This window comes from Pristis pectinata, chromosome 10 (genome assembly GCF_009764475.1).
Source record: "Pristis pectinata isolate sPriPec2 chromosome 10, sPriPec2.1.pri, whole genome shotgun sequence".
NCBI lineage: Eukaryota > Metazoa > Chordata > Chondrichthyes > Rhinopristiformes > Pristidae > Pristis > Pristis pectinata.
Window position 1 is genome coordinate 25,643,637 of NC_067414.1, and position 24,073 is coordinate 25,667,709.

Here is a 24,073-nt window from a genome sequence, read left to right on the forward strand (position 1 = left end):
TGGAATGGAGAATGCTGAGAGAGGACCTGATGAGGTATACAAAATTATCAGGATCATAGAGATGGCAGACAGTAGTAAATTCGTCCCCACAGCAGAGGTATCTATAACCAGAAGGCATAGGTTTAAGGTAATGAACAAGTGGTTTCGAAGGGACATGAAGAAGAATTTTTTCATCCAGATGGTGGTTGGAATACACTGCCTGAGAGGGTTGTGGAGGCAGAGACTCTCACAACATTTAAGCAGTACCTAGACGAGCACTTGAAATGTCAAGGCACAGAAAGCTATGGACCAAGTGCAGATAAATGGGATTTGTATAGATGGGTACTTGATAGTTTGCATGGACAGAGTGGGCCAAAGTGCCTGCTTTTGTGTTTTGTGACCATAGAATCTGAAATGGTGAAAGACATTTTACAGTAACTTGAAATAATAAATTCATACATGACAGTTTCAAATAAAAGTTCTTATGATGTGTTTTGATTTGTGCACACAGTTCTGGTCACCTAAGCTATAGGAAGGATGTCATTAAGCTGAAAAGGGTGCAGAAGAAATTCACAAGGATGTTACTAGGACTGTACAGCTTGAGTTATGAGGAGAGGCTGGAGAGGCTGTGGCATTTTTTTCTGGAATGTAGGAGGCTGATGGGTGGCTTCAGAGGTTTATAAAGTCATGAAGGGCATAATCACAGTCTTTTCCCAAGAGTGAGTGAGTCTAAAAGCTAGAATGCATAGATTTAAAGTGAAAGGGGAAGGATTTAAAGGGGACCTGAGGGGCAACTTTTTCCACACAGAAGGTGTTGGTATGTGGAACGAGCTGCCAGAGGAAGTGGTAGACATGGGTACAATTACAAAGTTTAAAAGACATTTGGACAGGTACATGGAAAGAAAAGGATTAGAGGGATTATGGGCAAATGGGACCAGCTCAGGTAGGCAAATTGGTCGGCATGGACAAGTTGAGCTGAATGGCCCACTTCCATGCTATATAACTCTATGACACACATTTTATAGCATTTTTTAATGAAATGTTGCATGGAAACTTGCTGTACACAAACTGATTGGCACGTTTCGAACAATACCACAGAGACTTCTCTTCGTTTCAGTATTATCAACAGCAGGAGTTGCACAGTCAACAGGAACAAAACAAAAATTGGTTGAAAAGAAGTAAGTTGGTCATCACTTTTGAGAAGAACTACTGATAACCTTTGATATAGCCTGGAGGTAAATAACATACTACATTGCTAATAGAAATACAAAATTCTGGAAACATTAAGTAGCTCAGGCAGCATGTGTGTGGAAAGGGAAGCAGAGTTAACATTTCAGGTCAAAGACCCTTCATCATTAACTGTTTCCAGCATCCTGACTTTAATTTACTTTGCTATAATGATTCTCAAGGGTAAGAAAATGGCTAAAAGATAGCCAGCAACAGATACTAGCCCAGGGAGTATTCCAATTTAAAACAGATATACCAGGGCCCCCAGTGATCAGAAGCCACAATAATTCATTATTAATAAATAAAAAGGATTTGGAGTTAAAATTACATTTGGGTGACTCTGATGATAATTTGGGATTGGGAGATTTTAGGTAACTTAAGAACTACAGATTGTGTTGATGGTAAGGGAAGGGGAAACATGGGATGCTGCTGGTGAACAGGAAATCCAGATGACCTGGACTAAGTTTGAAGATGTGCATAATTAGGATAGATTAATTCCAGTATGTACAGTTAAAATAAATTACACTTTAGAAGCAATAAAGGAAGACATGGTGAATGAATATCTGAAGTAGCTAAGAAGAGAAAATATACAAAATTGATGAGCAAGTCTGATGAACCAGTTGACCTCCAAAATTAGGATGGATGGAAATGTCACAAAAATAATCTAGAAGCAATAGAGGATTCAATGCATAGCTTTATACTGGGATAATCTATCTCCCATTTCACCATCCATTCCCCTTTTATACCTACATATTTTAGTTACCAATTAGTTACTTGTCTCTTGGATCCAAATTCTCATTACACTTTGAGACCTTTGGTTAAGGTTTACATATCCAAATAACCTTGTACATTCAACAAATATCTACAAAGCCACTACTTGGTGTTTTAGTGGTAATAATAAAGATTTCCAGTTCATGAATTAATTATTGGATTGCCTTTCCCAGAGACAAAAGCTTTGGATTCACTCATGGAGCATCTTGATGGGAATTATTCAAGGAACAGTTAGTAGCTATTAGTATAATAGGCTTTATGGTTGTATGAAATAAAAAGTCATATATAGGCCAAGTGGCTTCTTAATTTTCAAGTAATTTTATGATGTTACTACCTAATTTATGTCAAAGTCAATTTATGTTCAGCATGCAATGCACTGTACTGGTCATCTTACCAGACATTGTAACACTGAAAGAGACTGTCAGGATATTCTGGCTGTAGGGGCTCTTGGCTTTCAATTGTCCCAAACCACCATGCATCATCAATCACCGACCGAAACCGATCACCTATCACAGAAACAAATGTATTCATATTTTGTTGTTAAACCTCAACACAGCAACAGTAATAATAATTACAAAACAAACAAGAGTGCCATGTAAAGAATATTTTCCAAACCCCTGCAGAAATCCCATATTTCAGACACAATAACATTCAATCTTATAAAACTTAGCTGGTCTTACTGGCTCTATTACATACTATTTAAATTTCAGTAATAATTTTGAAGTTCAACCATATAACCAGTTATAAACTATTAACTGCGGGAATGATGAACATCCCATTGCATTGTTCACTGAGTGAGAGAATAATGCAGACATAGAAATTCTAGTGCACCCAATACACGTGGTAGATGGTCACAGCACCAATAAGCCAAAAACTGTTTTGGATATTGATCTGTTGCTGCAAACTTTAGTTGCAATGGTAATGAAGATCAGAAGGTCATTCATGAGCCTCAGCCAACTTTCTGGGATGTTGGTGGATGGTGAGGGGGCAGGGTGGAGAAAGGGGAGAAAGGGGTAAGGGGAAACAGACAAGATATCTGAGACTCGGGTGAGAAACAGGAGGATGAATTGTGCTGGAGAACTAAAGGGAATAAAAGGTAACTTTGAGTCTTTACTAACTGGAGTCTCAACCAAGCCCCATGAACATGCTATGAAAGTCGCTCCCAGTATAACTTGATCTTATTTCCTTCGCAATGCTTGAAAGGGAGCTTTACACTGTCCTACGGCATTATCCTATGCGTAAACTGCTACTAGAACTGGAACAACACACAAGATGCTGGAGGAACTCAGCAGATCAGGCAGAATCTACGGAGGGAAATGGACAGTAGACGTTTCGGGTCCAGATGAAGGGCCTCAACTAGAAACATCGACTGTTCATTCCACCCCCCTCCCCAGCCCATAGATGCTGCCTGATTCATTGAGCTCCTCCAGCATCTTTTGTGTTGCTCCAGATTCCAGCATCTGCAGTCTCCTGTGTTGCCACTAGAATTGCCTAGTTGAACATTCAGAACAATGTAATTCAACCTTGAAACTATCAAAAGTCACTCTCCACTCTGGAGGGAGGGAAAGAAGTTTACTTCTCCGTTGCACAGTGCTAAAGAAAAATACAGCTGTGTGTCCAAATTTCCAGGCACACTTCATTGCTTTATACTGACATGTATTACAAAGTACAGTATGATTCAAGAACACTACCAATCACATTCTTAACACATTTGGTGTGCTCAATGGGAAAATGAGACAGAATAGCACAAACACAAATTTTCAGTCATTTTCAGCAGGGATAAGAGGACAAGATAAGAAACCCTCGACCTACAAATCTAGACATGAGATCAGAAGTTAACCCCATACCCAAGCTGTGAAATCCATGAGTTGTCAACATGCATTAAGGCTGAAATTCAATGTACAATTTGTAAGAGGTTCATTAGGGCCAACAGCATTTTAAACCAGTGCCCTCTTCATATCTGGCTATACCAGTTAAAGTTTAATCACACTGAATCAGAATGAACGTTAGAGGGGAGGCTACAATATTTAAAACAAAGTAAAGTAGCCCACGCAGGTGTTTTTGGGGTTGGTGAAGGCAGCAGAATCTACTGATCACAAAATGCAATTTGAAAGTTAGTCCATTACAAAGCATACGTTCATTCACAAAGACTGAAAATCAGGGTAGTGACAAATTTTGTGTGTTACATTTGGACAATTTTCACAGCAGATAAAAGGTGCAAGGGCAAACAAAAATCTGCAAGTTGAATTGTCTGCCAGGTGCTGAGCGACCCAGAAGTACGCACAGTATTGCTCCACTTCAGGTTAAGCCAATTTTAAACTGGACAGCACTGCATATTTTGGAATTTGTAGGCCTTAGCTCATGGTCAAATCAGAATTAGCGAGCTTTGGAATCCATGACCAATACCAAGTAGAACACTGATAAACAGCAGCTAATGACCCAATTTGCCCATACGCACCAATTTTCCATTGTCGAGTTTTTGTTTCATCAAACTGCTGTCTAAGTACGAGAAAATCAATAACATCTGGCATATCATGATACCTACAGTCAAGACAAAAACATATAATTAAAAGAAAAATCCATGTTTTTAGACAATAATATAAAGAATATTCAGATATTTTTGCAGATGTTTCAAATGCCAGAAATTCAGTTGAATAAGGGACTATTGAAGGTTATTATAACTTTTAAACTTTTTTTATATTTTCATATAATTTTTTGTTCAGAAATCATGTAACAAATGCAGAAGTAGAAATGACTAATCATAAATGAGTCATAACCAACTTGCAGTGAACTAGATAAATCAAACTGGAGGAAATTTTGACCTTATTCAATTTTATAAAATGGGTTATAACAAATTGTATTTTATTTCTTTACAGATATATATTTTCATTTACTTCACAAAGGCAACACATATCCCATTATGTAGTTTGTTTCTTCCAAAATGAAAATAATAAGTTAAAATTGGATTCCCATGGGATTTTTGACAATGCCAAGGGCACACAATGAATGCAAGTAAAGGCCTCGTTAATATGAATGTTGGGAACTTATTGTGCAGTTTTGATACAGTTACCAAAAGAAACTCAGAAATGCCAAGTAAAATTATCTGTTTTCTGTTTTGTTTCTTTTTGGTCTGGTGGAGGAGTGCAGGAGCACTCCACAAAGCTAGCTGGGTCTCTCTTGCCTCACTCTTCCTTTTATTTTCCTTGACCAAACTGAACCCTTGATATCCACTTCCTCCACTACTTGGCTTATACCAGAGCCAGTCCCTAAAGGTCTGCGGGCATGGCTTTTGGCCAGTGAAGTTCCACTGCCCTCTCCAGGCCAGGTAGATATTCCCACTGGATTTGGATGGGAATCCACCTTGAAATAAGGCCTGGGACTTCAAAACACCTGGATCTCGTGCAAAAGCTATTATGGGCATTTTCCTCCCTTATGATCATTCCCCGAGTTAAAGTGAAAGCTAAAACCTTGCCTGGCTCTGAAAGAATTTGTTTCCACCAATAGTACTTTTAAGCCCACAAGGGTAAAAGCATATTTAGTCAGATTCGTTGTTACTGGCTCCCCTGGTATCAATAACAAATGTAGCCAAGTATAAACATCCATTTATAAAAGGTCTAATTATTACATTTTACTAAAAATGCCTCTTACTTCATAGAAAATGACCCTCCAGTCAGTTTGCCAGTGTCTGGGTCAAGGAATGCCAGTTTGAGGCAGCACAGAGATGGAGGTCCCACTTCGTATTTGATCCCAACAATTTTCACCAGTTCTTGCTCCTGATAAAAATATAAAATATATTCCAAGTTGTACCCATCATGAATCTGGTTGTGTCTACATCTTGGATGAGTACACATAATTTTAGTATCACCAGAGCAATAAGTGTTTTGCAAGCCATGCACTGGAAATCACTCTAAATCCTCCAATATTCGTAACACAAGTAGTTGCTATTTCCATTGATTGGCACCTGCAACATACAAAAGTCCACTTACATCTTTAAGGTGCCAGATAATGCCCAATGAGAAATCCTAAAAAGTAGATCAATTGTTTGTCCAACATGGCACACATACTCTGCCCCAACCCTTTCCCTTTCCTACATTGCTTGAAAATAAATGCCTGCTCATGGCATAGAGCATCAAGTGGTCAGAAGATGGGGTTGGTCCACCAAATACTCCACGAGTCCACTAAAAACATATAATGCCTAAAATATTCCTTACACAACATTGAAAATTCGATCCAGATTAAATTAAATCAGATTATGAATATCAGTCAAGGCCTTTTGTAAAGGCAGATAGAGGCAATATGAGACACACAATTTTAACTGTCCTTAGATTTTGTGTGTAAAATCATCCATGTGTTGACTACTAGTTACTTCGCTGTCTCACGGGCCACTGTGTTTATTATCTCACAAATATTGATTAAAATCAATGGAATTTGGGTTTCCCCCAAGTTTATTTGATGCTCTTTCATTTAACTTACAATCATCACAAGAGATTAAAACAGGAAGCAGAAAAATGTGTTGGAGAAACAACAAATAGAACTAAATTTAAACAATATGGAAAGTACCCTCTTCAATTGTAGGGGAAAGAAAATACCTGCAGATTTTGGGGGAAATTGGTGAAAACTTGTAAAAACAGTTAATCATGAGTCATTTCCTCAGATTCAACAGTTGAAGCACAGTAACATAAAAATTGGGTACAGCCTTTCAACCATCTAGATTCAGAGAAAACAGAGAACACCTACCAACCATCTTAAGAAGTGTCACAACAAAAAAACCTCTCCCTTGGATTCTAAGAAAATATCAAACTACTGTTCTGTAATGTTTTATGTTTAGGCAGCAAAACAGGATAATGCAAATTATCTCAGACAAACTGCTACCAGGTCTCCAAGGATACATTACCCTTAAATCCATCTTGTGCCATGCCTGCTTTTTAGTATTTATGCCAAAAAGTTTCAGCTTCTTAGCCATTTCAACATAGGCTTCGTGACCCTGTCGAAAATAGTAAACCTAGAATTCAAACATAACAATATATTTGTAGCTGGTTTGCAATTCCCACAAGAGTCTGCAGATATAAATGACCACATAAGTTACAAAACAATGATTTAGTACAGACAGTAATGAAAAGTTCCTTGGCCAATGCATAATAATTCAACTATGACCAATCAAAATGCCTCCATTTGTCAAGGGAGATGTACAATATTACAAAAAACATAATGTGTATTTATTTTCTGTTAATACCAACAATGCTGAAATTAAATATGAGGAAACAATACCATTCCTAATACTAAACTGAGGAAAGGATGACAATGCATAAAATCATTCTCTTCAAATGAACTAGTTTAAAAGTATTATTTGATTTTTATTCCTGAAGAAGTTTAAGCTTTCACATACATTATAGATTAAATTATTGGCAGTTACTCATGCATAATTCACACAATTCTGCAAGAAGTGCAAAGCTCAAGTCTTGCATACACTGATGTGCTGAGCTAAGTGGCTGAATGGAAACTTGTTGCCAGCCACACATGACCACATTCATTTGAATGAGGCTAGTAAGCCCAAGTAAAAAGGCAAGTACGGGCAAGTTTTCTCCATTTTAGCAATTTAAAGGTATTTTCTTTCTTTCACAATATTTTTTTATTAATTCCAGATAGAAAATACAAAGTACATGAAACAAAAGAAAAAACAAAATGTTACAAAATACATTGTATTGAGTCGCACCTGAAATCACAATACTTCATATTGATAAACAGAAATGATAACTAATTAATATTAATACATTGGAATAATTTTATTATAAAAAAAATCTAAGCCCACTACCAAGATCGAAGCTGTTTGGTAAAAAAAAGACAAAAAAAAAGCCCTGAAGACATAATAGTATTAGCTGATATATGTACTTTAAGCACCAGGTCAATGGTTTTGAAAGTAGTTCAAAAAAGGTCCCCACAATATTTGGAAGTCCAAATTAGATCCAGAAATTGAACAACGGATCTTCTCTAAATTTAGATATGACATAACATCCCGTAGCCATTGAACATGAGTGGGGGGAGTAATTTTAAGTAATTGCTGCTGGCGGTAGGGAATTTCAGAGGACATCTAAGAGTAAACCACACTGCTGAGAGTTTGGAGTCATCTCTTGGTCATACTGTATACGGATTACAGATTTCCTCTCCTTAAAAACATTAGTGACCCAGTTGGGTTTTTATAGCAATCTGGTGATTTTGATGTCATCATTACTACAGACTAATATCCGAAACATCAGATTGTTACATGAATGTAAGTACAGTCATTAACTGTAGTCATTGACGCATCAACTGTGTATCCACAGCTACCTTGGTGGGCTATGAACTCAGGTCTCTGAATTGTTAGTTCAGCCTCTGTATTACTAGTAACTTTGCCACTGCACCCTAAATCTCCAAGGTCTCTTTCAATTTCACCTTTGGCCATTTCAATATCATTCAGGAAAAAAAGCAGCAATTTTCTATGCTTTCCCATGTATAGAACTTCACATGATTTTACATTAAATTCAATCTGGTACTTTGTAGCAGATTTGCAAACCTTGCCCTATTTTACTTCCTGAGACAAGTGCTCCAATTACAATGACCCTTCTATTTTGATAACATAATCAAATGTTAACACTTTGCATTAATTTTGATTGCACGGTATTGGCATAAATTACAAGGATCTGAGTCATCCCACTTAGAAGTTGCACTTATACTGATATAATTATTCTACAGTAGAACAGAACACAGGTCAGCCAGCAAACCCACATAGTGTAGGTCAGCTGCAACACCTGGCAGTCTTGGTATCATTGTATTTCAGATGAGACCTTAAAATAAGGTCCCCTCTGCCCACTAAAACGGACATAAAAATCCCACGGTATTACATTAGTATTAGGGTAAGGATCCCATTTTATGAAGAGCAAGAAGGCTCGAGGGTAGGGGTTGATTTTAATCTCTAAGTCCTGATCAGTATTTATCCCTCACTCAATATCACATACAATAAAAGATTACCTGGTCATTATCACATCAATACTTCTGGGAAAATGACGGTGTTTTCTCTAGATTACTGCAGCGACAAAGTCAAATGTACTTCATGGGCTATAAAGCCGATTGATACGTTCAGAGCTTGTGAAAGGCACTATATTAATGCAATTTTTCTTTTCCTTGGAACCCCAAAAATCTACCAGTCTTGCATATAATCATCAATTAAGCATCCATAACCCTCTGATGTGTAGAATTACAAACCTACAACCTGCTGAGAAAACAAAAACCTCCTAAAGGCAAATTCCTTGTATAGAGACAAATATAGAATCTCAAGCCAGAGGAAGCAGTTGCTCAACAGCTATTTTGTCAAATTCTCAAAGTTTGTGTGTACCATTGAGATCACCTTTTAGTCTTTTAATCCAGAGAATATAAACTAATTCTATGTGCAATACAACAACCTTTTCCAAGAATCGACCTAGTTCCCTTGAAACTTCAGGGATGCAGCACCCACAAATCAAGATTATTGCCAGAAGGGCCTCACAAACACATTGCTGCTTTGCATGGAATTGAGAAACATGTCGCATGTCAGATGCTGGAGCATCTGACTCCTTGTTCTGCCCTTGGACTCACCATCAAATCTAGAGCTATTCCATAACATAATGAGCCAAGCATCCATGTACACTTTATGCCAAGGCCTCCTTTCTGCTGGCTGATTGCCTTTTTACATTCCCATCAGTGATTCTTGCTACTTCATTTCTGCCAGAACCAGTTTCATGGGGCAACTTATTATGGGAAGAACAGTAAACTATAGTCGAAGGACAAGGAACATCTCACTCTCAGCTGCACAGTATTATTGCTGAGCTTGCACTGTAAATAATGGCGTTAGTCCGCTGTTCTGCAATCCAATCAACTTTTCAAAGTAATCACATAACTTCAGGTGGGATAATTTTAAATGAACAGCGATCCAAGATAATGCGTTAAACCATGCTGCCAGCTATCCCTGGTGCAGCATAACTGCAGTGCATGTGTCAGCACATAATGGACATCTGCAGCTTTACAGTGCAGTATTGAAGTGCAAAACACATCAGAAGTCCAGTATGGTCCCATTCATTTGAATGGGGTCAGTGATTTTCACAAGAAAAGGGCAAGTTAAAGTGTTATACAAGTTGAATATAGTTTTAAATGTATTTACTTCCTAAATTTATTATTTTTAAAATTATTTAGATGTTGTAAACTGTTTCCAAATGTTTCTGATCATCAGGGGAAAAGGCCTTTAATAGCACAGGTTATTAGAAACAGTACAAAGATGGGGCCTTAACTGTGGCCACCTGCTGCCAAACAGTCACCGGTGGTTCATTCTACCTCACAGTATAGCTGCAACAACAATGCCAACAGGACATTGGGGGTGGGGAGTGAGGAATGGGAACAGACAGCAGCTCAGGCAGCATCATTGGAAAGAGAAAAACAATTACTGTTTCAGGTTAATTACCTTTTATTTGAACCATCTATTTTTATATTTAATACTAACATCAGGCCACTTTGTAGTTCAATCTGATGGGAGTGTATGTGATAAAGCAGCCCAATCTGACAATACCAATTTCTTGCCAAATCAACTTAAATTTGGATTTTTTTGACTTGAAATATTATACATCTCCTTTCAACTATCTGTGACCAACTGAGATATTTAGTATGTGAAATTAATAGAAAGTAAAGATTTTAAAACAAAAGTACAGTATTTTCTAGGTGTCTCCACATTTATATTGTTTGAGCTGGGCTAATTAGCAATACACATTTCTCACAGCATTTTAATAATGAGCTTTACAAAGTAGGATTAAAATGATTAATGAAACTAATGCATATTTTTCTTTATGGTAAACCGAACTAAAACAAGCTAAAGAAATTTGGCATGCCCCCTTTGACACTCACCAACTTTTATCAATACACCATAGAAAGCATCCTATCTAGATGCATCATAGCTTGGTACTGCAACTGCTCTGCTCAGGACCGCAAGAAACTGCAAAGTCATGGACACAGCCCAGTGCATCACGGAAACCAGCCTCCCCTCCATGGACTCTGTCTATACCTCTTGCTGCCTTGGTGAAGCAGCCAGCATAACCAAAGACCCCACCCACCTGGGTCATTCTCTCCTCTCCCATCAGGCAGAAGATACAGGGGCCTGAGGGCACGTACCACCAGGCACAAGGACAGCTTCTGTCCCACTGTGATAAGACTATTGAATGGTTCCCTTATACGATGAGGTGGACTCTTGACCTCACAATCTACCTTGTTATGACTTTGTACCTTGTTGTCTCCCTGTAGCTGTGACACTTTACTCTGTTATTGTTTTTACCTGTACTACCTCAATGCACTCTGTACTAACTCAATGTAAGTGCACTGTGTAATGAACTGATCTGTATGAACATTATGCAAGACAAGTTTTTCACTGTGCATCGGTACAAGTGACAATAATAAAGCAATAACAAAATGCAACATACATTGAAAGATAAACACCATCATGATCGTGAAAGATTACAATACCTCATCTCCCATCTGTGGTACAAAGGGGCATCGCCTGGGCATAGTGTCTGTAATCCATACTGGTGGCAGCCATTCTTCCAGAGTCTCCCCTTGCCCTGGTAGGACCCTAGCAGGTCTCTGTAAAATCACATGTTCAAATGGACATTTACACATCAAATGATTTGCTGCCTCTGCTTTTCTGTTCTACAAAGTGCATCAAAAGAAATATGTCATCACCTTCATTCTTTTCTCCCTTGGTTTCCTTCTTATCTTTGGAGTTGCTGAACTATCTTTGTCTTCCTTGTGTTTCTTCCTCTCCTTCTTGATCTCTTTTTCTTTCCCCTTCTCTTTATCTCCCTCATCTTCTGAACTGCTCACAGCTTTTTTTGCTTGCTGCCGTGAAGATTTCTTTGGGGGCTGGAGGTTAATGCCAACATCTGCTGTCCAGTCAGAATAGTCACTTGAATAATCACTATAAAAGAATTACATTAAGTTGGTCTAACTACAGTTCCAATGGAAGGGTATAAACCTACAGTACTAACCATGTTACTACCTCCATGAGCCTTGGGTATTTGTAGACTTTTCTGCTTTTATTGCACAGACTTTCTTTTAGGCATGTCCTCTGTAATACTACCCTAACCATTTCTCTGGCTTCTTCCAGTGGAGTATGTGCGTCAATTCTTAAAAGAAAATAAACTCTGCTGCATGTAACTGATTAAAAGTAGCACAGATCAAGGAGTTTACTGATAGGTTTTTAAAGAAATGAGAAGAGCCATCTGCACATAATTGTCCAAGGACATTTCATTTTGTGCCCTCAGATGCAGAATTTGGGAGGTGCTGACTGCACACGAGCTGAGTAATCTTAATGCAAGGGGAGAGCAGAAGTGGCAGGGGGAGGAAGGGACGGGAGAAAAAAGAGGGAGGGATGGAAATGGGTGAGTAAGAGGGAAGGGAAGAGAAGAAAGGGTACAAGAGGGGTTACTGAAGGGAAGTGGTGAAGAGGGAGAGTAGAGCAGTAAGTGTAGGAGATGAGGGGAGAAGAGAAAAAACAATTCTCTTTAACAGATTAAACAAAATAGATCTAATTTCACTTTCAATAGTTACCTTACTTAACAATAGTTTCAACAGGGTCAGTAGGAGTTATCATCAGGTACTGTTATGATTTGCCTTGTCTCTTGAATGGACAGGAGGAACATTCACCCCATCTCACCTTGCATGCTTTCTTAATTTTAAAGTGTGCACATATCTATTTTTAGTTCTCAGCTTATCCAAATTCTTTAGGTTCTTATGTGGAAAACTCTTAGTTCTAAAGCTATAATAACATTAGAGAGAGAGGAGAAATGTAGATCATAAAGCCCCTCAGACCTGTTCCACTGGTCAATAAAATCATGGCTGGTACTAATTTTGGCCTCAACTCCACTTTCCTGCCCCATCAATTCAAAAGCCTATTTCAATAAGCCCTACATCACTACTGACTGCAGCAGTAATAAATAATCACCAAACCTTGTTTAAAAATTAAAGAAAACTGAAAATGGCTTAAAACATCAATTGCCTTGAACTGCTGCTCTCATTGTGCCACGCATCTCCATCTTCTTCTGAGGTCACACCATTGACACCACGGACTTCAAGCTCCTAAAGATTAAAATCAAAATATAATGACGATACTTACTAACATAATGAAAGGGAATTCATGCTATGCACATTCAATGTGCTCTAAATAACATGAATTTTAACAAATAGAAATATAAATCAGACTAATACATTACACGGCTGCTTTAATGATGAAATGTTAAAAACACTAGTATCCAAAAACAAAATTACACTGATGACATGCTCAAGATTACTATACAATTGCACTAATATGAATGCTCACATCACAAGATACTATAAGAAAGTACATGCACTTACAAAAATGTCCTACTTATAATAGCCAGGAGTGTCACTTTCTTCTAAGTGTCTTTTTGCCCCTCTTGCATAATTGAAACTCAAGAACACAAGAGGAAGCCAAAAGAAAATACATAATAGCTTACTCAATAGCTTGCAGGCTTTTGTAATTCAACACTATGAGATAAGAATTTTAGTTTTCTTAATCAATTACCAGTGTAAATTATCTTCTCCCAGCTTCTTCTACTGGATTTGATGTTGTCTTTCTTTGAAAATGACCTTAGTAATATTAATGCCTATTGGACATTTTTGGACTCAGTTCCCCCCAATCCGCCCACCCTATGCTCATTTTCCCATAGCTACATTTAAATAAAGGCAAATTTCACACCAACATTTCCACTTTGGAAAGGAAATCATCTTTGACAAAAAGCCACCATTAAGCTTCATGGGTGAAATCAAAAGTAGCCTTGACTTGAGTTAGTATGCCAATAACCTATACAATTCCAAGTTTGCAAACCCAGCATTTGATGATACGAAATAATCATATGAACATAAGAAAAAGAAAATACTTATCTCATAGTGTTGAATTATAAAAGGCTATAAGCTATTGAGGGGACAAAAGCATTGTTTCATTGCGTATATTCTCCAAGAAGAAATTCCTTCCTATCTCCATCATAAATGAGTGATCCTTATTCAAAAACTATCCCTAATTGGTTCTACATTCCCCCAGGAGGGAAAAGAACTTCTCACACATGCACAGATAATGATGGTTCAATAAGATCATTACCAGTGCCCCCCGCCTCCCCCAACACCACCACCATTTTCTAAACTTCAGTGAGCACTGGCCTAACCTGCTCAAACTTTCCTCCAAGTCAACCATTTCATCCTGGGAATCAAACTAGATTACCTTCCATGAACTGGCTCCAATGCAAGTATAATGCTTTTTTTAATCAGGAAACCAAAACTGTACATATACTCCAGGTGTAGCCTCATCAGCTTCCTATACAGTGGTAACAAAATTTCTCTCCTTTTGTGTTCCATGTCCTTTACCAGTGTTCCATTTGTCTTCCTAATAACTGTTTGCATGCTAATTTTCTACAGATCATGTTTGATATATGCCAAGTCGTAATTTGAAAACTTAGTTGCACAATTGTCACATATCTAAACAGATAGCTCCATAATCATAAGGGGAAAATCATGCATATACCTAGAAATTGCAAAAAATGTATAAAGAAGATTCCAGGAAAAAATAATTAATTAAATACACATTCATCCTCTATCCAACAATTTACCTGTATGAGAACCAGCACTGTTTCAGCAACTTCTATTGATTTGAATGGATCTTTAACAAGTTACATTAAAAGGTATTTTCCTATAAAATTTACCTCTGAAGAACTGTTGTAATCTACATTCTGTTGTGAACTTCTGCTGCTGTCATCGATTGCAGATCGTGTGCGGTAACTGTGTACGTTCTGGCGGCTTTGTTTTCTCACCTCCCCATTTTCATGCAACCGTTCATAGGTATGGGCCTAGAAATCATTCAAGTTATTAAGGTAAAATTAATTTTAAAATATTTACATCAGAATACCACTGCCACTTTCCAGTCACTCTGTTTTCAATAATATTTGTATCACCAGGTTTATATAAGTTTAATCTTACATGTAATGGCTTGCCATATGTAAAGGCTTGCCATTATCCAACAGAACACAGGATTACCTTCAAGTGGAACTGGACTCCAGCACAGAATTAAAATTCACAGAGTAGAAATGAGATGAGGATTGACTCAGTGTGAAATGAACATAGCTTCTCATGGAAATAAAACAAAAACTGCAGGTGCCAGACATTTGAAATAACAGAGAATGCTGGAAATACCCACCAAATGAGGCAACATCTGATAAAAGATCATAGACAAAATGTTAATTTTATTTCCCTTTCCACAGATGCTGTCTCATCTGCTGAGTGTTTCCTGATTTTTCTTGTTTTTATTCCACTTCCAAAGGAATTGCTAACATTCTGATCTTAAGTGTTATGTCAAATAATAGGAAACCATATCCTTGCACAAATTATGAGTAGGATTCTGAGACATTCAATTTAAATCAGGACTAAAAATAAAACTCAACAGTTCAGTTTTTCCAACATCCAACTCAGTTTTTTGAATCACCAGAATGAATTTTCAAACTAAATGTGTTCATAAAATTTCACTGCAAAATCTCAATGTCATTCCTCTCAGTGGCTAAATGGTTTCACTTTTTAGCAAAAGCAATATAAATCTGACCTATTCCACAGTTGTGTGCAGAAGTATGGTCTTTTGCTTAAAAGGAACTACAAGCTTTAATTGATATTTAGTATGTCAGAAAGGAACTCTCACCAAATTGATGTTTTCCAAAGTCACATTCCAAGAAGATTTAGTACTAATTCAGAAACTACACATGTACTCCATTTACCACTAACCCATAGAGTACTCTTGGTGCTCCAGTCTGAACACTCAGGAACGTGCAGCTTGTGCTTTAAAAAGACATCCACATGGGTTGCACGCTGCTGTGCCGGGGACCTGGTGCTAACTCCTGCCTCCTCACTGCTGCATTTGGCTGTGCTGGGAACCTTGCCCAAATCTTTGCCTTCCATTGGTGCTCCCCAACAATGAATTGGCAATGGCTTGACATGGAAAGGTTGTCGGTGAGGGTTGGGATGAGCAGTATGGACGCTTAGTGCTAAGGCGGCAAGGCTGCTGTTGGGGAACAGCAGCAATTGCTCCATGTATTGACAGACTGCCCAGATCCAATGTTACCTCTCATAAGATTTGATGGAAGCTCTCAGTTGATCTTGTTACCTTAGAGAAACTCAGGCTGGGAAGGCCATGCAGTCAAACAAACAGATGAATCTAGTCTGTGCACACCAACCCCTGGGTCGATTCATTGCTGACTGCGTCATGTTAGCCAGTTTTCCATCAGAGCAGCAAGGACAGCAAGAATTTGTGTCAGGTTCCTGGCACAAAAGTGTTGTCGATAAGTATCTCTTCATATATAATGTTATAACAGCTCCCTGTAGCATTCATCCCATAAGCCCCGTTATTCGTGGGAACACATCCCAAGCACTGGGCAAGGTAACAGTTCAACTAATTTATTTTGGTTACTGGAATATCAGAATACTGATTTCTTTTGTTGGTACATGTAGTAGCATCATATATGGAAATAAAAAAAAGTGCAGATTGCTGGAAATCTAAAATAATAACAAAATGCTGGAAACAATCTGCAGGTTAGGCCACATCAGTGGGAAGCAGAAGAGTTGATGTTTCAGGTCTGATTGTTTGTAATTGGTATCGTCTTCCATTGAGGTACACCACAACTCTCTGGATTCAACAACTTTAGATATGCAGCCTTTTTTGTCTGTGGCAAAACTAACTAGTTCAGATATAGGTTCATCCACTTTTAATATTAAACTGTTTTTCTCTCTCCATAGGTATTACCTGACCTTTTGAGTAGTTCCAGTATTTTCTTTCATTGTTTCATAAATGATTTGATCGTTTAACGATAACTGTTCAAATTCTGGTAGGAAATACAGAGTAAATCGCAGGGACCATAGGAGTGTTGTTTACAGAGGGACTTTGGGGTGCAAGTCTATAGCTCACTGAAAGTGGAGACAGAGGTGGATAGGGTGGTGAAGAAGGTATTCGGTATGATGCGTTCATAAGTCAGGGCATGGGTTCTAACAGTGGGGACATCACGTCCCAACTTTACAAAACATTGGTTAGGTCGCACTAGGAGTATTGTGTACAGTTCTGGTCACCACATCACAGGAAGGATATGGTGGCAAAAGAGAGAGTGCAGAAGAGATCCACCAGAATGTTGCCTGGAACGAAGAGCTATAGTTATAAGGAGAGATTAGATAGGCTGGGTTTATTCTCTCTAAAACGTGGGAGGCTATAAAGTTATGGGGAGCATCAATAGAGTAGTCAGAATCTTTTTCCCGGGGAGACTAGAAATAGAGGGCACAGGTTTAAGGTGAGAGGGGAGAAATTTATAGGAGATCTAAGGGGTAAGCTTTTCACAGAGGATGGTGGTTATCTGGGAATAACTGCCAGAGGAGGCGGGAAAGGTAGATACAATTGTGATGTTTAAAAGGCATTTGCATGTATACTTAGATAGCAAAGGCATAGAGATATGGGCAGGCAAATAGGATTAACACAGATAGTCATCACATTCGGCACAGACAGAGTGGGCCAGAAGGGATGGTTTCTGTGCTGTATGATTCTATGATCTATTAACTTTATTCCATTGCAACTCCATCCAGCAAAAGAAACTTCTGATGCATCCTTTTTGGAATACATATTCCTAGTCATTAAATGAGAAAATATAGAAGCTTTGCAAAAATAACCTACAAGTTTCCAAGGCTGATACCAGAATTAAGGGGGATAAAGTGAAAAGGCTGGTGCTCTCCCCTCCAGACAAGTTTCTCAGCAAAGCTGGGAAGGGTAACTTGGTATCAGGTCAAATCCTAAGGGATAAAAGAAACAATTTGCACTAACAAGTTGAATACCCTCATCAGGAACCTGCAACTGGCTCTGGATGGGCCAGTACATTCAATCTGACCAAAATGAAGAAAACACCTAATGTTCAAGATTTCTGCAACTCCTTACATATAATGAATTACCTTGTAAGCTGTGGGTGGTAGATTCATTTCCATTAAATCTCCTAGACATGTCTACAAGGTTAGTATCTGGCATACCTGGAGCTACATTCCAGCCATCTCAGCAAAGTCATAATGTAGACAGCTGAACAACAAAAGTCACTTTCTTAGGAAGGTGAATAATATCTGCAATTTTCATGGAAAATTGCTAATTCTCTCTTTTTCTAAAAATTCTGCTTTCTTGCTGCTGCACACTATAGTTGAGGGGAGACAGTGTGATTATTTTGCTCAAAAGGCCATTACTCACTTGAGATAAAGTAGCAATTATTTGAAATTCAAGGAGAAATAAAAATGAATGACAGAGTTTATCTTCACAAAACCCATCACTTGGGTTCAGTTGCAGTGTGTATGGTTCATGTCATTTACTTTAAAAATGGTATAATATCATACTGGTTAAACAAATCGATTGGTAAAGCTAGGAAGAGAAATGCACGTCTTACTCCAACATTCAATACATATCTTCTTTTTCTCCCCACCTTCAGGTTCCACCAAGAAAACTGTGATCTTGAATGAACAGCGTAAGCAAGCATAAATATTCTGAAACTTGAAAAGCAGTTACTTTACCCTTTTGCGCTCAGGTTCAAGCTCTTTTAGAATCTTTCCACTGATATTAACAATGATACTCCCAGTACTTAGTTTTAGTTAGAGCACACTATTTGCACAATTATGCTCAATCTAATAAATATTAGCAAGTTGCAAGATAGCGACTGCAAAACAATGCCAGGGGAAAGAACTAAAGTTTGCGGCTGTAATTTCAGCTCTGTAATTAAGGTTGTAGGGAGGCGAGAAAGGACATTTTTCATGAGAAGCAAGGAATAATAAATAATGATTCATCCAGGCTGCTTTTTCACCTCCTGGTGGTCAGTTCAAGTCTGCAATTAGCAAAGTGCTAAAAAGGTGCCTGACACTTTAATTTCTGCTGCACTCTATTTGCCCTCAATTGACTAACTAAATTATTTGTTATCCCTCTTGATACAGAATCCCTTTTTCGTTTCACTCTCATGAATATCACAAAATATGTGGAAATGCCTCTATAGAGCTGTAACACTGAACAATATATACCTATTAGAAAAAATCACTGATAGGTTGAACCAAAAAAAATCCTTGCTTTCAGTGCTCTCTAAATAAATCCAACAGCAAATCCAATATATAGCTTTAGATTATCATCAAAAAATTAATTTATTTTCCAGTTATAAACAGCAAGGTCAAATTGTAACAGCATGGCTAGAAGCAAAATAAAACTAGCACCTTTGATAATAGTTTCTTCTAAAATTAACCTTCTGAAGTACATGCTTACAGGTGTGGACCATCGCAAGATAAAATTCTCTCCAAAAGTTTACTGAAGTATAACTTGAGAAATACATAGCAATGTTCAAGTACTAAATTCAGATCATGTAATAATTCTCAAAAAGAAATCCAGGAAAACAGACTTGCTGCAATCAATCATACTGTTGTAACCTTAGAAAGAGTCAGTCACAAATTGAGTACTTAGATACACATCTATCTTTAAATCATCCAAGAGTTATCTAATCTTTAAATTAAGTAATTTCCCTTTGGCTATCCTTCTAGAATTGCTGAATGTATCTGATGGAGTAATTACCTTGTTTTCTCGTTGAACTTGATTTGTTGATTTCTTTCTCTTCTCATATTTATAAATGTTTACCTCTTCTTCCCCTTTGGCTGTTCTACATTCTTCCTGCTTACTGTAACACAAGTATAATTAAAAAAGGGCAGTTAGGAGTCATACCCATGCATATATCAACTGGATAATAATGATGAAATGCTGTCTATGCTTTCCAGGGTCTCAATATTGGACCTTTTTCGCTACAGCTGATTGTGCATGGTCAGAGGTTGGTAGAGGATCTCCATTTTGGAAATGTTTAGCACAATATAGTCTACATACAGTCACCACTACTAATAATGGCTCTTTATTTAGATTGTCTGACTCCCTTGTTGGTAAATTAACTGATCGCTGGATCATTGTTTTAATGTCTCACACTTGTTAACCCTGTAACATAATCACTGTGCTACTGTACCCCAATTCAATATACTCAGAGCACATACTTAATGCAAAAAAATTACTTTAAGTATTAACAGTGAATACCATACAAACTATAATGTAGAACGCATATTACAAAGGATACAAATATTCATTTTCAATTGAGACAACGTGAATTCCATTTCATTTATAAAATAAAAATCATAACAAGTGCAGTTTCAACTTTCTTCCATGAAATACATATTCATACCTGGCTACTCCCTGGGTTAATTCAGGCACTACTACCCTCCGACTCCAGGCCACAAGATCACGCTCAGTGGCAATTTCACTTCTGGGTGCATTACTGTGCATCTGTCGCACACCTTCGATTTGTCCACTGCGTCTCAACCCAACATTTGGAGGAGAGTGCATCTCAGAGGCAGAACTTTGTGAGCCTGGAATGAACAAATTCAAGAATTTTGCAATGCATATCGTAATACTTCAAGGCAGGAGAAAACTTGCATGATACTAAATTAGCAGAATGCATTTCAAACACGCAGGAGGATAAAGTGGTCCTCTGTCACCTGTACTGAATGCACAATGCTGTAGTGATTGCATATCATACCCAAATATTAAAGTTCCATTAATGTCAATGCAAACAAATTCAGATGTCAAGTACAATACACAACACTTGCTATATTATATCTTTAGCACAGGTTACCAATTTGGACTCAAAATGTCATATTTGGAAACAATGCTGACTCGAACAAGAGAATTAGAACATGAACAGCTTTGGAACTAAATAGCAATTTTTAAAACATATACAAGTTTTATTCTCACAAATCAGCAGGATGACCCAAATTAGATGGAGTACTCTCTTGCAGCATACCACCAGCTAGTGAATAGAAAAAAATCAATAGGACAACTTGAATGAGTGATAAATAATAAGAAATGAGCATTCTTCAAAATAACAGGCCAGATTGTGCCAACAGCAAGAGGCACTAGTTACCATATTCCAGACTTCTCATTCTTGCACTGCAATACGGAAAGCAGTAACATGTCAGTGCATCCAATCCCACAATTAACCGTTGGACACACCACCGAGTACTTATAGTAAATCCTCATTCAAAGGGCTGGATGTACTTTGCATCCAACTCCTTAGCTTTACACCAGCCACCAAAGGCTACCTGTAGCACAGCCCCATTAATTTGAACTGTGTCACAGACCTGGATGGAAAAGCTAAGTGAAAATAAGCATCATAGTCACAGAATCATACAGCATAGAAACAGGCCCTTCAACCTACCATGTCCATACTGACCAATATATACATATACTAATCCCATTTACCAGCATTTCGTCCATAGCCTACTACGTCTTGATGATTCAAGTGCTCGTCCAGATGCTTCTAAAATGTTGTGGGATTACCTGCCTCCACCACTTTCTCAAGCAGTACGTTCCAGATTGCAACCCACTTGGTGAAAAAGTTCTTCCTCTAATCCCCTCCAAATCTCCTACCCCTCACCAAAAACCTATGGCCTCTAGTCTTAAGACAGCTCTGCCATGGGGAAAAGTTTCTTACTATCTATGCCTCTCATAATTTTGTATATGTGATTTGTTTTTTAAAACATTATTTTAATTAATATTTTTGGTTTTATTTACATGAGATAAATCAGCTTTTAACAATACATTATTTTTTTAAAAAAACCTTTACATTTTTAAAATGTTACTATCACTTCTTCTTTTAAATATCTGTTCATCAAAGACACCTTTGATTACATAAGAAGCCAGAAAAACCAAGAGTGGTTTAGGAACAGAGCCTCAGATTGCCCCAACCGAGGACAAAAAGTTCCTTGAGGACTGCTACCTCAAGCAAAAGCAAGATTCTGGAAGAAATGATGTGATAAACCCTAATACAACCTCAGACTCTATTTCTTTTCTCTCTCCCTCAACTTGCACGTATATAGTTATGTTTATTTTGTCATGAAAGTTACACATAATTTATGTTAATTTAAGTTTATGTTAATTTATGTTTGTCATGTACTGTGCTGCTGCTGCAAAAAGCTAGTTTTCATGACATTTATACCCTGGGTATGTATGCCCATGAAACAAACTTGAACTCAGCAGGTCAGGCAGCATCTGTGGAGGCAAAGGGATAGTCAACATCTTGGGTCAAGACCCTGCATCATCCAGCATCTGCAGTCTCTTGGGTCTCTTTTTTGACTGTACTTTTTTGTCAGATGGTCACAGGAGGACTTGTGTTCATTTGGACCTGGTGTCCACTAAAGGTTAGAGTGGCCAAGGGAATAGCACTGGGGCATGGTGAAATCAAAGCACAAACTGAGTTATGCATAATCTGGCTCAATTAGCAACCCTACAGTTAAACAGTGATAAGGTGCAAGAATCATCTGAGTGAAGAAATTCCTCTCATCTTAATCAGCATATCCCAAATATGTGAATTCTTGTTCAAAAGACCCAAGCCAAGGAAACACTCTCTCCACTCAGTCGACCTAGCCCTGTCAGAATTTTATATGCTTCCTTAGGATCCTCTCTCAATCCTCTAATCCCAATGACCCAAACTATGACCATATGACAGTCCTGCCATCCCAAGAATGAGTCTGAAGAATTTTTGTTGCACTCCCTGTAACAAGTATATCTGTTTTTAGGTGAAGACACCAAAACTACACATAATATTTCAGGTATGGTCTCAGCAAGGCCTTTTATAATTGTACTCCTGTACTCTTGATCCTATATTCAATACCTCTTACAGCGAAGGCCAATCTCCCTTCTTAATTGCTTGCTGCACTTGCAGGTTTGCCTTCAGTGATAGGTGCACAAGATCCCTTTGCAAATCAATACTTCTAAAGCTATTAACATTTAAATAATAGTGTCTATGTTTCCTTCCAAAATGGATAAGTACACTTATTCATGTTATGCTGTGTCTGCCAAATATTTGCACACTCACCTAACTAGTCTAAGTCACCTTGAAGCCTATGTATCCTCCTCAAAACTCACAATCCCACTCTCGTCTTGGTGAAGCAGCCAGCATAATCAAAGACCCCACCCACCCGGGACATTCTCTCTTCTCTCCTCTTCCATCAGGTAGAAGATACAGGAGCCTGAGGGCACGTACCACCAGAGTTAAGGACAGCTTCTACCCCACAGTGATAAGACTATTGAACAGTTCCCTTATACAATGAGATGGACTATGACCTCATGACCTCACAATCTACCTTGTTGTGACCTTGCACCTTATTGCACTACACTTTCTCTGCAGCTGTGACACTTTACTCTGTACTGTTATTGTTTTTTTTACCTGTACTACATCAATGCACTCTGTACTAACTTAATGTAACTGCACTGTGTAATGAATTGACCTGTAAGATCGGTTTGTAAGACAAGTTTTTCACTGTACCTCAGTACAAGTGACAAAAATAAACCAACCAACACCAATACCAACACTAAGTATTGTATCATTGGGAAACTTGCATTCAGTTCCCTCATCCAAATCATTGATGTGTATTGTGAATAGCACATTAACCTCTTATGTCAGCTTTATTACTGATGCCTTTGTCACCCTCTTTCACCCAGAGAACTTATGGCATAGGAATTGGACTTCAGCCTACGGGGTCCATGTTGACTCCCAGGAGAGAATCCCGTAAGTTCCATTACTCATTTCATTATTTCTCTGTATCCCTGCAAAATATTCTATCTCGTATATGTTCATCAACTCACCTTTGATTCTTTTTACAGTAATATACACTAAGGAACAATTGGCAGTAGCTAATTAACCTACCAACATATTTTTTAGGATGTGCTCAGATTTCCTCCCACATAAAAGAAACCCATGTGGTCATAGAGTGAATGTGCATAATCTGCACAAACAGCCGAGACCAGGCTCCTAGGTTGGTAGGCTCATTGACTGTTGTAAATTGCCTTTGTTATGTAGGTGGGGGGTAGAATCTGGAGGAGGAGGGTTGGGGTGGACACGAGGGAAGGGAGTAGATCAGAATGTGAGGTTACAAGGAAAATTAACGGGAGGAATGGAATTGCTCT

General features: G+C 38.1%; 1 protein-coding gene across 2 annotated transcripts in view; it reads right to left on the minus strand.

Moving 5' to 3' along the window:
• Positions 1–24,073, minus strand: part of phip (pleckstrin homology domain interacting protein) — a 158,443-nt gene that overhangs the window by 29,533 nt on the left and 104,837 nt on the right. For both annotated transcript variants that reach the window (XM_052024448.1, XM_052024446.1), the window contains exons 19-28: positions 20,292–20,475; positions 19,643–19,745; positions 14,742–14,885; positions 13,025–13,104; positions 11,710–11,944; positions 11,494–11,610; positions 6,872–6,979; positions 5,626–5,750; positions 4,436–4,518; positions 2,372–2,483 (exon numbers count right to left, since the gene is read on the minus strand). In XM_052024448.1, coding sequence (XP_051880408.1) covers positions 2,372–2,483; positions 4,436–4,518; positions 5,626–5,750; positions 6,872–6,979; positions 11,494–11,610; positions 11,710–11,944; positions 13,025–13,104; positions 14,742–14,885; positions 19,643–19,745; positions 20,292–20,475 — 1,291 coding nt within the window. The remainder of the gene's footprint in view (positions 1–2,371; positions 2,484–4,435; positions 4,519–5,625; positions 5,751–6,871; positions 6,980–11,493; positions 11,611–11,709; positions 11,945–13,024; positions 13,105–14,741; positions 14,886–19,642; positions 19,746–20,291; positions 20,476–24,073) is intronic.